At 43.1% G+C, this 16,728-nt stretch overlaps 1 protein-coding gene across 3 annotated transcripts in view; it reads right to left on the bottom strand.

The window, feature by feature from the left end:
• The window catches only part of PAXIP1 (PAX interacting protein 1), a 46,188-nt gene extending 35,372 nt beyond the window's left edge, over positions 1 to 10,816 (bottom strand). The window contains exons 1-6 of one of the 3 annotated variants that reach the window (XR_012799337.1): positions 10,419 to 10,816; positions 7,329 to 7,463; positions 5,073 to 5,116; positions 4,765 to 4,828; positions 3,289 to 3,402; positions 411 to 1,052 (exon numbers count right to left, since the gene is read on the bottom strand). Coding sequence is in view for 2 of the 3 variants with exons in the window: in XM_075587869.1 (XP_075443984.1) it covers positions 411 to 1,052; positions 3,289 to 3,402; positions 4,765 to 4,828; positions 5,073 to 5,116; positions 7,329 to 7,463; positions 10,419 to 10,502 (1,083 nt within the window). In the remaining variant the exon portion in view is untranslated. Of the gene's footprint in view, positions 1 to 410; positions 1,053 to 3,288; positions 3,403 to 4,764; positions 4,829 to 5,072; positions 5,117 to 7,328; positions 7,464 to 9,993; positions 10,075 to 10,418 lie in introns of those variants that run through there. The other 2 variants (XM_075587869.1, XM_075587870.1) reach the window with 2 other exon arrangements.
• Between the last annotated feature and the right edge of the window lie 5,912 nt (positions 10,817 to 16,728).

Genomic DNA, 16,728 nt, shown 5'->3' with positions numbered 1-16,728 from the left:
CTAGAAACCTCTGTAGGCTGTTATGGTTCAAAAGACTACATACAGAAATGTCTGAATATCCTTATACAAAGGAAAGTTCTGAATTAGTGGAATGTGTGATTACGACAATGTGTGTACAACGTGTGCATCAACTACTATACTTGATATTTTATATTAACTGAAGGTCTTCTGCCATTAGATACCTTCCGGTGCTTGAAGACACCATACAGCCCCGTCACTTGAAAGTCTGTAACGGCTCTTCCAGCGCAGGAAGGTGTCTTATGGGAAAATACTATTTCCTAAATATGACTCACTATCCCTCCATATCACGTGCACATAATAAATCAGAAAGGGTTTGTTAAATTCTACTATGAATAAATACAGCAAACCCTAAAAAAAAAATGTAGGAACGTAAATTATATAAAACTTACATGTGCGACATTGGATGGTCGATTAATTTGCTGAATATCAGCACTATTTGTAATGTTTCTCAGTGTCCTCACTGCTGGGCTCCAAGAAGCCATCATATCTGGTCTTTCAGAGCCTGGAGCTCCGGGGGTTGAAGTCAGTACATTACTTCGGGCTTCAGGAGGTAAAATATTTCCTGGCACGGGCGGAACATTAGCACACAAATTAATCAGTCCAGAATCCTTGCCCTGGGGAAGTCTTCGTTTTGCAGTCGCCGACTGTGGGACTTCTGCAGGTGTCCAGTTCAAGTTCCTATCCTGTTTTTCAGGAGATGAGTCAGAGGAATCATCAAACATTAGTTCACTTTTTATTTTGTGTGAACTGCTGCGTTTTGGTGAAAAGTCCTGGTCAGCCAAAGGCGATCCTTCCCGAGATGTAATTGGACTTGATTTAGATGAATATCTATCCTCATCGCCACTGGCATTTTGCGACTCTTGATCTTCATTTTCCACATACTCTTCCTCCTCTGACTCTTCGTCATAAATTATAAGACGTGGATGATAAGGTGCTTCGTCTTTTTTTGTCTTCTCAGATATTGAATCCAGGACCCAGTCTGGCGTTACTATTTTTATGCTCTCTCGTTGGAAAGCATATTCATATTTATTCTAAAAAGCAAAACAGCAGAAAAATATTATCTTACACTTCAACTTCCAGAAAATGTTAAAAGACATACCATAATAATAAAAAAAAAACACTTTTTACACAGTTTGTCATAGATTTGAAAGTGTTAATAAAGCCTAGAATCTCAAAGCAGTCTTTGTTTTCCACTTTTCATGTAGAATGGCATTTTATTGCCTAGAATATGGGGAAACAAACTGTACAAATTACCAAGACACACCCTGCACTTGCAATGATGCACAACAAGAGCAAATCTATGTCTATAGCTGCAATCAATAATCTTTCTATAATAACAGAGGTAACTGTGCAAATTGCCTGACCATACAGTTAGCTTAAAACAACTCCCATTATGGGTTGTTGAATCTACAACTGAGGAATTTGGGGGAAATATAGATTACTTGTACTTCATTTTTCTTATCCATCAATTGAAGCATACAAAACATCTAGGCTACAGAAGAACCAAGAAGCATTAAGATAAGCTACCCTTTCTCGGAAGCGTACATTAATACTAAGGAATATACAAATTGAGCTAATCTACCTCAGGTCTACATAGCGATGGGCCGGATAGATATCCCCTAAATGTAATTCAATGAAACCGATACAATCTTAATTGGTTAGCTTTCAAATGTTTTAATAGTTTGTGAAAAGGTCATTTATCTTAATCCAACACACACACAATTGGCAACTAGCATTAAATACCACTCTGGTCCCTGAAAGAGAAACACCTTTAAATGAACTAAACTCCCCTGTTCTGAAACTGCACTCCATCTGCATTTCTATGTTGTAAGTGCATTTTTTAAAACTAATTTTACCATTTTCATAGGCTTGGATTTTATTACATTTTCCTTACTCTGTAGCAATTTTTTGCTGTTGTCATAAATCACAAAGACATTTGCTTTAAAGCTCTAAAAATACATTTTGACGCTAGATTATATTTCAAAGCATAGTTCATACATTTATCAAGAGATCATTTGAAATAATCCAAGAAACGGAGGTTTAATCTACTAAACTAGTGAAGCTGGATCATTCCGGTCACATTTGTAAAGAAATATGCATAACTTATTTCTTTAATTAAATTCCTACTTGGGTACATGGGTTGTAGCCCCATTGGCTATATCTGGCCCACCTATCACTGCTATAGTAAACATCTGCTGCCACATGCATTGAAATGTATTGTTTTAGCTTCCGGTTGAAAGATTTTTTTCTTCTTCTAAGAATCCAGAAAATTATTTCAATAATGATTGTTCATTTGTTTCCCCCTTTATTTTTTTCCTTTTTAAATAAGGCTGTTAAGGGAGAGAGAAAAAAAAAATCACATGCTTGGTAACTTGGCCTGAACGTCACCTCATAAAATTCACTGGTAAGAGGGACGTCTGTACACAGCAAACAACTTAGTTGCTCTTATTAACATTTGTTCTTCTAAATGTTAATTTACCTGATCTGCTTGTATATATTTATTATCAGGGAAGAGGAGCCATAAAGGATTGAAAGAGTAGCCTCAAACGTAAGATTCTAGGCTCATGTTTGTTTGACCCCCGATAACGACAGATTCATACAGTTGATGTGCCAGACAACCATAATAATACTTTTACAAATATATATATATATATCAAAAGGTTCCTTTGTTTGCTTGACACAACTTTAAGTTTGCACATCAGTACCTCCAATCTCAAGAATTTGAGATTAATTTTTCAACAGCAAAATGTATCCGTTAGAATGGAACACATTTGTCATATATAGCTCATTTACACTGCATACATTACAAAATTAAAAATGCACTGTATGTTTCCCAAGGTAGAGCTCAAAGATGTTTTATATTTGTGTAGGCAAATAGAGTTGACATTTAATAAACAAATTAATTTTGAAGTTCTTATATACAGTATATATTGCTGCCCATCACTGAACGTTTAGAAATCCAGGACTGGGTAACAATGTATCAATGTGAGGTTTGTTATCCTTATTAAAGTTACATCATCTGTCCTGTTACATGAATGCAACAAATCACAAAATGTTTTGGATACAAAGGAAGGCGGCTGAGGTAAAGGAATAAATCATACTAAATGTCAGGATTATGAAGTGAATAATGACTATCACGGTTAACATGTAAAATCCCATTTCACAAAAATACAAACTTGAAAACATTAACAAAAAAATGCGACCCCAAAAAAATGCATGTGCTACAAAAACACAACAGAAAATGTATGGCACCCAATTGACCCTTACCCCCTTTGGTTCCGGCACAATCAAATGCGTACACCTTTTATTGAGACTTAGCTGACAGTCGCCACCATGAAAAGTAACTAATGCCCACAGAGAGTTGCGGTCCTCAGGTGAAACCTAAACATAGAAACAAAACAAGCAATTGGTATTTTTTTTTCTGTTTGTTTAACATAAACCGAGAAATTTAGGGTTCCACTTCAATAATATTTCGGAGCTGGAACGCCCCCATTCCTTCTCCCGCCCATCCCTTACTTGCAAATCCTGCTTCATGGAAGTCAGGGGGACCCCCCTGACGTAGAGGTCATGCCTCCAGGTGCTCTATGAACTGAAATATATCAACTTCTGCTCAAAACCATTTTGCCAATTTTTGTTTTAACCACACACAAAATGAATACGTCCCCCACTATTATCTAATTCTATACATGTAAAATCAACAAACTGACACAAAAAAAGAAATAAAGACTGCAGAATCTTGCACTACCCAATCTGTATTAATGGTCCAAACTGAATGCATCAAGTGCAGCAAACCAACATGCACACTTTGTTATTCGGATCACTTATTTAGTAAAACAATAGGTGAAGTGTGTATAAAACAAAATCAACTCTAATCATCGACTTTCTTTGGAAAGGAAAAAGGAATCTTTGTGCACATTTTTACTCAAGCTATTTATGAATCCTGGATTAATTTGTATACTTAGTATGTTGCAGCATTAGTGTATAACAGGGCAGTTCCACATAGTGAGCAAACAAAAAATTACTTTTATTTACTTTTCAATGCAATCAGCTTCATTAAAGATTCAATCACATTCAAGTAAAATGTTCTCTTATTTCCATTGTGTAAACATAAGTATGTTTTAATTTATTTCGGATGCATTTGACCCTACTCATATCTGGTAATTATTGCCCTTTCCTAATATTTATTTCAAGTAATGGTGCCATCATTAGCCAAATAACAAAAAGTCTGGATCACCAGTTTACATGCGTCTATATCAGCTTACCAATAGTGATCACAAATTGTTTAAAAATGGGAAAATCACTTTGAAGCATGTAATTACTATGGATAAAGCACAAATCTTAATTGTATTGTATGTCTTTATTTATATAGCGCCATTTATGTACATAGCGCTTCACAGTAGTAATCAAATAAATAAGAGATAATATAAATAACAGATCATGGGAATAAGTGCTTTAGACATAAAAGTAACATTAAGGAAGAGGAGTCCCTAATTAAAAAATACTTGGATGAGTTTGTCTGAAGGGGCTTCGACCCCGAAATGTTACTATTTGTATACCTGCTCATGATCTGATTTGAAAAAAGAAGCAGTCCGTGTCCCCCTATTTATTTCTATGTAATTGTATATTGGGAGCCAGGCCGTGAACACCGAGCCAGGGGTGGATCTGAGCACCAGGATTCTTCACAATTAGTATCTTTTAAGCACTGAAGTGCAACTATAACATAACGATAAAATAGATACATACCTGTGAGAGGCAAGCAGTCACTCCAAAATATATCTGGCAAGATTCTGGAGAAAAGCCATTCTCGCTGGGAAATTATGTTAAGGACTGACCATGTTATTAAACACACACATTTGTCACCATACAGAAACCACTCCACAAATGCCAGTTTGTCCACTTCTTGTATGTGCTCCCACTCCTGTTTCTCTCTTTTCTCTTTCCAATTATATTGCTCAAAGGCGTGGCCACCAGGGGTTGGGGGGAATATTGGTGCAGCCGTGGGGGGGGAGCAGCCTGACGCATTTAAGAACATCAATTCAAGAAAAGGATACGGAAGACGAGCCCCACAACGAACGGATAATATCACCCAGGAAGGCTGTAAAACAAAAATATATAATTATTTCTATCTACCAGTGAATGCAGAATAAACACCTGTTCACTATCTAACATGATGCAAAGAAACAGACTTTTCAGCAATGTTATTACCAGGACACAAATATTCCAAACTTTAGCAGCCAGACAGAATTTTCGAGAGCAAGAAGATTCATTCTCCCGTTTTTAATTGTAATATCTGTAAACACTACTGTATGACATTTCTGTTAACTGTTTTGTGTCAGAGAAGTCTGAATCACACAGCAATGTTACTATTTGGTCACCTTTGTTTCAGTGAAAAAAAAACGATTTTGAATTTAATTGATAGATGTAAACAAAATAAACAATATCTTCACTTGTAAAAGAAATGTATCAGCAATAGTCATTCAACTGTCATTCCGACCTATGCCAACAGCAAGGGGGGAAATATCCCGAGTTCCTGGCCTCCCGGGCATCTAAAATGCAACGCCTCGTCAATCCCTGCGGTGACCACCAACAGCGCGGCCCTCTATGTTTTACTGCGCGAGCATTGGTCACACCAACAGCGGGACATGGGAGGAGCCAGCGGGAGCAGGAGAAGCAAGAGGGTGCTCATTCAATCCCCCCTTCACCTTTTCCTGTCAGTGAAATCAATAGGGGTTGGCCTGAAGTGGGGGAAGGGAGGAGTCTGTATCAGTGTGTCTACAACTGTCACTGTATGGGTGTACCTACCACTCTATGAAAAAGAGCCACCGACTGGGGGGAGGGAACAGCAGAGACAGCTCCCTGGTGCTCAACAAAACATTTGGCTCGTACAAATTCTGTCTGGCGCCTAACTATTTTTTTACCACCCCATGCTAATAAAAGGGAATATAATGCTAAAATCCAGTCTCAATATGTGAGCCAACCAAATTGTGCGGGCGTCAGAGTATCCGCCGGAGCTGAACAGTGCTAATTTTTCGCTCTGTGGCGCTCCACCGGTCCTTGACATACTTTTCGTGTCTTCCTCCTGGTTTTGGGAAAACAAATCTTACAGGTCCCACGAACCAATATAAAGCTGCAACGTCATTAGGCGGTTGACATTGCAGCTTCCTATTGGATGACTGTTTAAATATCCAACACCAATAACTGAACTGGTAAGTATCTTGGTACCTTGCAGGTCGGCAGAGATAAATATATCATGGTTAAAGCTATGGATGAGCACCATGGGTTTGACGCAAGTGAAAAAAAAAAACAATATTGAAATAAAAATACACTACACTATCTACTTAACACAAAATCACTGGAGGATATCAGGATGTGAGTAGGCTGAAAATAAATCTTACAAAAAATCTCATAAAAATCTAATCCAACTCACAAGAGACTTTGTGTGTTTTAAGATCAGTTTTGTGGTGGTGTGGTTAGATTTCTATTAATGAATGTAAAATTCCCCAAGATAAATGTAACTTTAATAATTGTTTGTTATTGTAAAACAAAAATGTTTTGACATATGACAGTTATAAAGTCGGTGGGGAGGTTCTGCTATGAGGACACAGACACATGACAAATATCTTTACTTTTAACTAAAATAATACATCTCTCGGGATTGACAATAGCAAAACTGACTGACAAAGCTTGTTTGGTCCACTATAAACCTATGGCAAACTTAAACACTCAATTATAGCATTTTAAAGTTAAAAATGAAATGTTACTTGGCTAAGACAAACAAATAAGATTTTAGAAAAATTCTGAACAGTCGTTCTTAACAAGTCGCAGCTAATTTTACCGGCAGTTTTGCAAATCCAATAATGAAAATAAAAAATTGAGTGAGTTTGCATTATAAAAATGAAACAAAAAGTGATGTAAGCTTTGTAACGAACGCTATTACAAAAAAGAAAAAAATATTTGCATTAATATTCACAATACGAAGCACACCAAATTTGCACAACCCCACTTTTATGGAAAATAGCAACTTGAAAAGTGACTAAAAACCTACACACACTTTGGTAAGAACAGGCACCCCAGGTATTCAGAAAAATAATAAAAAAGGTTTGATTAAAACAGATAATGCCCCCCGGCGGGGAAGAGAAATTTTAGGAGCCAAAGTTGAGTGAGGAATAGAGACCAGAACAGCTGAACGCAGCCCTCAACAAAAAACTTTGGCTCCTACAAAGTCTACCTGGCTTCTAACTCTTAACATTTTGTCCACTTCTGACGTAAACACATCACATAGTGAGAAACACATTTCTATCACCTACTTTTACTATAGGGAGATCAAAGACCTCACGAGCTTCTCCAACCTCAGGATTGTCCCCATCCTCTGCAATAATGTGCGTAGCCAGCGCATTGTATGAAACCTCTTTAGCTTTGCCAGCTTTTAGCATCTGAATAACCTAAGGAAAAAAAACACACGTTCGGATTAGTACATTTTCTGATTCAAAAGAAGATAATAAAAGCAAAAATTAAGTGGCAAGTTACGTTTTTATTTATAATCAGAAAGCTGGACACCGAGGGAACATAATTCAGATTTGGAAATGCAGCGTTGATGATTTATGCAAAATGCCCTCAATTTACTGTGTCAAGTGGCAGCCAACATCTTTCCCCAATTTGCTCAAATTAGTCAAGGCACGGGATCAATTTTTTGTTCCATGTCTGCCATTTTCAATTTGGGGAATATCAATAGGAAGAGTTATCTTGTGTACCTGTTAAACCAGCAATGGTGCAATTTGCTTCAAAACAAGGAGCAAATAATTGCACCTGCATCAATTTAGGTCTTGAAGAGTTGAGATTTGTGTCATGTAAACATGGCACACTAATTTGATGCAAAGAGATGGAACAAGTTACACAAGCGCTATGTACATTAATGGCGCTATATAAAGACATACAATACAATATAGACGCAAAATTTGATGTATCTCATAATATTGCGATGACCATCTCCTCCCCTAATGCCTCCAATATAACCACTCCCCAAAACACTGAAGCATGTGGAGCAAAGCACTTTGATACATTGGCACTGTGTTAAAATGATGCAATTTGCACGTTTTCAGCAATGCTCCAGTGTGCGACACCTGGTGTATTTCCCTGCGGTCACCGGCAATGTTGCTCCCCAGAATACTTTCCTACAAATTCTAAGTATTTTATAGTTTTGTGTGCGTGTGATGTGGGGGAGTGATATGGGTGCTGTATCTTTGCCTCCCTCCTCCCATAGCACAGGCAGTAGGGATTATGCAGCCAAGGATAGGAGCTTCTCTGCCCATTGGGGTCATCTGTTTAATACAAGCAGACTGATTGTTCCTGATCCTCTTCATATACTGGTAACTAGTGACTAGCACGAGAGGAGCGGGACAGTATTTATTAGCACACTTTTATCAAGCACCTGAGGGAGTGGAGGAAATATATAAACCGCAGCCGCAACGTCCCTGCTCCCTCAGCACTGGGGAGAGTAGAGGGGGCTGCAAGAGGCCATTGGAGTCCTCAGATTAAACATCCCTGGGCCAATTATTGCCCACCAGTTGAATAATTAAAAAAATGATAAATAGTATATATATATATATCCTGCAAACAGAAGATAAATGTAGACCTGAGTGCTGTATCGATGCTTTAAAAGGCAAAAGTGTAATTTGTACATGGGTTAAATTAAGTCAGTTAGTACTTAGTCTCTGGCAACAATTTAGGGATGAACTTGAGAGCAAATTTAGTCAGACTTTGCATTTTTGTTATTGAGGTTGATTTCATTTTTTTTTTTTTTTTACTGGTATTGGTTATATTATGAGTCCATCTTCTGGTGCACGTTAGTGTTTTGTGAAATGATGCTTTGCAACTAAACGTAAATAGCAGCAGCCGAGTAATTTTCTTCTTATCGAAACTTCACCTAATTAAACTACGGAGATCCCTCCAGCCGCACTTAATGTGCAAAAGGAACAGGGCCTCACTCTGTAGTTGCACAGACTGTAGTCCATATTTACTGGTATAGCACTGCTTAGTAAATATAGGCATACCCCGGTTTAAGGACACTCGCGAGTAAGAACATATTTTCAATAGCACCATACCCCTGTGTCCGTACGCTCGCTTCGCGAGTACGGACACTTATTCTGCCCTGCAGACCACCGTAGTGGTGACGCGCTGATTCCCCTCTTCCAATAGGCAAACGGCAGCTCGTGCATGCGCCTGTGAGCACGTCCTGAACAGCAACACCGCCTCCCTACTTGTACCGAATCATTGATAAGTGAAGAAAAAATGTAGTGCTTCACTTTAAATACATTTTCGCTTTACATACATTGCGTACATTACATACTGGACCTATTGCGTACGTTAATGCGGGGTATGCCTGTATTGTACTGGATCACTAAGCTATGCACAAGCTATTCACCCTAAAGCTTTGTGCCTTTACATTTTGGTCACATTGCGCAAGCCAGATAATAATAAAGGGCAATATCACAAGCAAAATAAACAATGCCCGGGTAACGCTTGATACTTTGATTGGGAACCTGGAGATTATGAGACCTACAGTATTTCATACAACTACAGACCTACTGTAAATCAGGTGTTTTCCAATGGATCTAAGTTGAAAGTGAGGAATGTAACCACACTACATATGGCTACAACACAACCCAGAAAGGTCACACCACTGATTATTTAGCACGATTTCATGTTACACACTTTCATTCCTGTTTGCACAAAAGGACATAACATTAAGTTGTGGGTAGCTCATGTTCACAACCAGGGGGAACCACAACATGTAAACCATATGTAGCAGAAAATAACGTTTATAAAATCAAGTATATGGCAACGTCGACGTGTTTGCAGAGACCGGATATAAACATGACCTCCACTTCACCCACTGCCTGGGCTGGTAACGTAGGAACCTGAAGTTACAACGTCAAAAGATGTACAACAAGCAGCCCCAGGGACCTGGCTCACTATATAGCAGGAAGTGCCAGGCCTGCGTCCACCTCACCGGGCCCTTCCCGCGCCCAGCAGCCAATGCCAGGACTCACACACACCGGGCGCGGGAACCACAGTCCCAGCCGCACGGAGGTCAGGGCACTGAGGCATGTAACAGGCCTGGCTGCGACACCGACAGGCTGCCCGGCCCACTTCCCAACACACAGCCCGGCGGGTCCTTCCCGCGAGCAGAGCGCCGCACACGCTGGGATCCGGTGGCTGTTTACACTACAGCGAGGACAACACTGCGGGGTCCGCGCGAGCTGCCAGCCATCCCCTCTCCCCCTTTTTTTTTGCTGGCGCAAGAGGTTGCACGCGCCAGCCCAACACAACCCTACTGAAGTTTGCACGCGCCCAGCGTCCTTCTAACCGCCCCCCCCCTTGCTGGTCTCCTCCTTTACCTGGGGATCCAGGTCACCCACGGGGTAAAATTTCACATCTTTGAACATCTCTTCGGGAACTTTCATGTCCCCCTCCTCCGTCATGGTGGCGGCCCCCCGCCCCGGGTGTAGGTTTTGGCGCCTCTGGGTTACGAATAATGATGATGGTGATTATTGCTGTCAAACATTTACTTCGTCCCCCCCTCACTCTGTGCCGCTCTCAAGCGGGCGGGAATCAATGAAGGGGGTGGGAGGGGAGTCGCGCGGGTCCAAATCAACAGGGCCGCCAAGATGCGGCGAGTGCGGCACATACCACTGAACACCTAAAGAGAGGGGGGTGGCAATTTACTAGTTTTCCCGAAGTTTATAATGTATTACTGTGTGGGCACCACGCTGCCCATATAACTACCGCTCACTGTAGCAAGTTGGCAGAGGCTATCCGTGGCCACGCGAGGTGCTGTGACGGAACTAGTAAGAAGGGAAATGTTCCCCCCCCCCTCGTGTGGACATGGAACATTCGGTAGAAGTGGGAGGGGCGCTGTGGTCACGTCCTTATAAATACACAGGAGAGCGCTATGCGCGCGGCACATTGAGGATGTGAGTGGTGACCGAGAATGTTGTGCGCGAGGCATATGGACCCATACTGTATGTCATGGTGATGTTTCTTCGTTTTCTAGCTGATTGGGGGGGGGGGATGTTTTGGTCGTTGATTATTTAATTTTAAGAGAATCCGGATGGTTATAAGGAAATCAACACTATTGTAGTCCAGAATATACTTCACTGGTTACTCTTTAATGGCAGGTGCTGTTTTATTTTTATCTCTAAGCAATAAAAATGTGGGTAGCTTTATGGTTTTGTAGGGAAAAAAAACGTTTCATTTGCTAATAAAGGTGCATTTACCCTGCACAATCTTTGTGTTAGAGCGCCATCCAGTATTAACACTTGTGACAGTAGGAATAAGTGATTGAGACAAAGGAGAGAGACCCTGCACAGAGCAGTTTACAATCTAAGTGGTAAGTAGGGAAAACAGACTGTAGAAGGGGCATTATGGTACAGAAAGTGTGTCTGAAGGGGTCATGGTAAATGCATGAGATGTATAGTGTCAGCCAATGGAGCTACCCAAATACTTCGTTAAGGATGTGGGTTTTAAGGGTGGATAGAGCGGGTGCTAGTGGGATACTGAGGGGAAGGGCATTTCAGATGTGTGGGTCAGTGAGAGGTTTTAGGGCGGTTATATTGTGCGTGCACGTGATGCATGCTTTGTGTACGCTGTGAGTGACTGATGGAAGGTAGTGTGTGTATAGATTGAGTTAAAAATGTATTAAATAAGAAAAATATGTGTTTTATAAATAAAAAAACATTTTTTATTGTGCAGCTTTGACATACACACATACAAACACACATTACAGCGGCGCGAAATCATTATTTTCCCCATCTTCTCCCTTGTGGGCCGGCTCCACCCTTACTGCCGTGTGTGCGTGCGGCGCCATTATAGAAAGGCTGACTAACCGCGGCCATTTATAAGGGCCATGCACGGCCACTATATAACAGCCCATAGATACAAGAAGGGCACACAGAAGACATCCTTGAGCAGAATGTAAGCGGTGAGATGGTGTGTAGCGAGACATTAGGGCTGACGTAAGGAAGTGTAGAAGTGTATATATAGCCTTTGGCCGTGGATACAGCAGCTACGCGTGTGCCCCAGAGGTAATCTGAGAGGGGGAGGAGTGCCTGTGATGTAATGTGAGTGTAGGAGGATCCAATGCGCACTCACATCCAGATGATATAAAAATAAGAGAGAAAACACAATAGTGTAATTCTGTAAGTATTCAATATAGATAAAGGTGGTAATGCACTCACATTTAGTAAGGTAAAACAGGCATCTCAGTTAATCAGTTTAACCAAACTGTAGTAGGGAAACGTCAGGAGTCAGGATACTTCTTATATGGTCTCTGAAGGCAGGATATTTCCAATTTCTCACAGGCAGCAGGATATTATGCGTATATAGAGAAATAGACACGCATAGTGTAATACTGTATATATACATTCTATAACCATATAGTGTATCGACTCACATTGTGTGTATAGGTAATATGCCTTTAGGTTGTTAAAGTAACCAACTTTTGATGTCTGGAATCACAGGGAAAATCCCAGGCAAAAAAAGAGGAAAAGGATGCAGGAAAAGGTAGAACAACCTTTATATAAATAAAAAAGCACTTACAGAGCTGAAAACGTAAACAGAACCCAAGGTAGTCCAAAACATGTAACCCCACTCTCAGTAAAACCTAGTGCTGGCCATGCACCCGGGAATACCACACTGAGGGGGTAGAGAGCTTTAGACAGCTCCTCAAAGTCTAGATTTTCAGCAGCTGGTTCTAAAAGGTTGATTCCCCCCCTCCCCCCACTCGCAGGCGGGAGGGTTGTGCGGCTCACTGCAGGTGGGTTAGTGACAGGGTGCAGCGGCACCCTGTGGGTATCTCTGCGGCGGCTGACTTTGGGTGTGGTGTGTATTGTATGTCTTTTATACAGCGCCATTAATGTACAGAGTGCTTCGGGGGGGTGGCTGCGGCAGCGGACTTACTGTGGGGCGGGGTGTCCGCTGCGGTGGCGGGCGGGAGCAGGGTCGTCAACAGAAAGCATGGGGCCCAGGACAAATGAAAGGAGCAGGGCACCCCCCTCACCCCCCCCCCCCCCAACCCATAGCGCACTTACCAGGGTAAAATATTTTTTAGCACACAACTTGAACGTAACTGTTTTCTTATTGTCATACAGAAAAAAAGATTACAATGCAACCTGTTTCTTTTTATATTTTCCACAAAAGACAGGTGACTGAGTGGGTGCGCGGGTGGGTGACTGAGTGGGTGCGCGGGTGGGTGACTGAGTGACTGGAAGGCAAGAGTGGGGGGGGGTTGAAAGGCAAGAGTGGGGGGGGTGAAAGGCAGGAGCGGAGGGGGGGTGAAAGGCAGGAGCGGAGGGGGGGTGAAAGGCAGGAGCGGAGGGGGGGTGAAAGGCAGGAGCGGAGGGGGGGTGAAAGGCAGGTGCGGAGGGGGGATGAAAGGCAGGTGCGGAGGGGGGGTGAAAGGCAGGTGCGGAGGGGGGGTGAAAGGCAGGTGCGGAGGGGGGGTGAAAGGCAGGTGCGGAGGGGGTGAAAGGCAGGTGCGGAGGGGGGGTGAAAGGCAGGTGCGGAGGGGGGGTGAAAGGCAGGTGCGGAGGGGGTGAAAGGCAGGTGCGGAGGGGGTGAAAGGCAGGAGCGGGGGGGGTGAAGGCAGGAGCGGGGGGGTGAAGGCAGGAGCAGGGGGGGTGAAGGCAGAGCAGGCGTGCGTGCTAGAAAGAAAAAAAATAGGAGGCGCAGAGATACGGGGAAAAAGGCAAACAAGGTGACGTCACTTCCTCAGGCACTCCACAACCAGCAACAGCGATGTAATAAACCACCGGACAGCAGGATAATAAAACAAAAGGAAGCACAGACCCCTGGCTCCTCCTACGCGTTTCACCACTCACGTGGCTTCATCAGTGCGTGCTAGAGGCGGCAGCGGGCGAGAGGCGACAGCCTGGAGTGTGCGGCATGCGGGAGAGGTGAGCTGCAGGGAGAGAGGCGACGGCCGCAAGTGTATGCGGCGTGCGGGCGGGAGAGAGGCGGCAGGGAGAGAGGCGACGGTCGGGCGTGATAGCGGGCGGAGATGCGACTGCTTGGAGTGGTGGTGTGAGGGACTGGTGATGCGGGGGGCCGGTGGCGGTGTATGTGAGGCGGCGGTGAGGGGCTGATGGTGTGGTTCGAGGGGGGGTGGTAATGTGGGTGTGAGGGACTGATCCGGCGGGGGTGTGGATGGAGGTTGCGGCCCGGGTGTAGGGTGTGGCTTGTGGGTTTCAGCGGCAGATGCGGGCCGGGTGTGAGGTGCGGCTGGGGGGGCTGCAGGGGCGCTCGGTGAGGAGGAGAATCTGCGGCTGCACTGCGCTCGGGCACTCGGTGTAGCCGTGGAGGGTGGGACACACGGTGGGCGAGGTACCCTGGCCAATGAGAGCCGTGGGGGGATGGAACATGGGGCGGGGTGAGCCAATGGGAGGCGGCCGGCCCACGGACCGACTGACCAATCAGATTGCCCCTAGATACGGACATACAATGGTTTAAAAAATATATAGATATAGATAGATTACACAATAAAAGAAAGGGGGGAAGTGAGGAGAGACAGGCAGATTAAGGCAGCGCTTATAGTGCCGGCGACATCGCGGCAAAACAAATGCATTGCCGCCGTCACATGCACTTATAGTAGAAGCGCCGTGGTAGAGCGATGGCTTGGTCGCGATCGATGGAAGTCAATTTGATTTTTCCAGCGTGCCGTCGCTGGCGACCACTATAAGGGAGAAAGGAGAAAGTAAAGGGATTTTAGCAGCAGCGTTTAAGAGGGATAGGGGACAACAAAAGACGGGTGCCCAATACTACATCCAATTGACAAAACATATATGGTAATATCATATATATAAAGTACAAATATTTACAGTTGTGTGATAAAGAAAGTACAACCTCTTTGAATTCTATGGTTTTACATATCAGGACATAATAACAATTATCTGTTCCTTAGCAAGTCTTAAAATTAGGTAAATACAACCTCAGATGAACAACAACACATGACATAGTACACTGTGTCATGATTTATTTAACAAAAATAAAGCTAAAATGGAGAAGCTATGTGTGAAAAACTAAGTACACCCTTACTGCTTCCATAGGAATTAAGATGCTAAGTAGCAGGCAGGTGCTGCAAATCAAATGCCCTTGATTATTTGATAATCAGCAAGTGCGACCAACTCTATAAAAGCCGAAGTTTTAGCTGTTTGCTGGTCTGGAGCATTCAGGTATGTGTTAACACAATGCCAAGGAGGAAAGACATCAGCAATGATCTTAGAGAAGCAGTTGTTGCTGCCCATCAATCTGGGAAGGGTTATAAGGCCATTTCCAAACAATTTAAAGTCCATCATTCTACGGCGAGAAAGATTATTCAAAAGTGGAAAACATTCAAGACAGTTGCTAATCTTCCCAGGAGTGGATGTCCCAGCAAATTCACCCCAAGGTCAGACCGTGCAATGCTCAGAGAAATTGCAAAAAAAAAAAAACAAGAGTTACATCTCAGACTCTACAGGCCTCAGCATGTTAAATGTTAAAGTTCATGAAAGTACAATTAGAAAAAGACTGAACAAGTATGGTTTGTTTGGTAGGGTTGCCAGGAGAAAGCCTCTTCTCTTTAAAAAGAACATGGCAGCACGGCTTAGGTTTGCAAAGTTGCATCTGAACAAACTACAAGACTTCTGGAACAATGTCCTTTGGACAGACGAGACCAAAGTGAAGATGTTTGGCCATAATGCACAGCGCCACGTTTGGCGAAAACCAAACACAGCATATCAGCACAAAGACCTTATACCAACTGTCAAGCACTGTGGTGGAGGGGTGATGATTTGGGCTTGTTTTGCAGCCACAGGACCTGGGAACCTTGCAGTCATTGAGTCGACCATGAACTCATTTGTATACCAAAGTATTCTAGAGTGAGATGTGCGGCCATCTGTCCGACAGCTAAAGCTTGGCCGAAATTGGGTCATGCAACAGGGCAATGATCCCAAGCACACAAGCAAATCTACAACATAATGGCTGAAAAAGAAAAGAATGAAGGTGTAGCAGTGGCCCTGTCAAAGTCCAGACCTCAACACGATTGGCACTGTTTGCTCATTTGCATGTCATTTCCCAGAATCCCTTGCTGCAGTGGAAGTGCTGGGTGATAATGGTGAAAGGCGGGTTTGCAAACCTGCCTAAGACATGCAGATGAGCATACAGTTGTATTTGCATATATATAACTGAAAATGTATGTTTGCTGTGCCTCTGGGCAATCTGATTGGTCAGTTGGTCTGTCACTCAGCCTCTGGCCAATCTGATTGGTCCGTGGCCCCGCACGCCTTATTGGCCTGCGGGGTTCTATGACATCACATACCCAACTGCCACACTCTTAAAACAAGAAGAAAAATGCTCACAATGCGCACCGGAGATTAAAATATTGTAAATTATTTATTAATAAAACAAGAAATAACCGAGGGGATCCAACCCCACCTCACCTTGTTTTAGGAGCTCATTGGGGAGACACGTGCTGCAAGGGGATTATTGTTTCCAGCAAAAGATACACCTGCAGCACGAGCGCTGAATTTCCTACATTATCTGCACACTCTTAAAACATTCACTGAGCTTTGGGACGCATCACAGCAGCATTATCCCGCCTCCTCTCACAAACTAACCCCAGCGCAGATTCCTCCCCTGCGGACTACACATCACCCCTCCGCTGCTCCTCCATCA

The sequence above is a fragment of the Ascaphus truei genome, chromosome 2 (genome assembly GCF_040206685.1).
Source record: "Ascaphus truei isolate aAscTru1 chromosome 2, aAscTru1.hap1, whole genome shotgun sequence".
Taxonomy (NCBI): Eukaryota; Metazoa; Chordata; class Amphibia; order Anura; family Ascaphidae; genus Ascaphus; species Ascaphus truei.
This window is presented reverse-complemented; position numbering and strand designations above follow the sequence as displayed.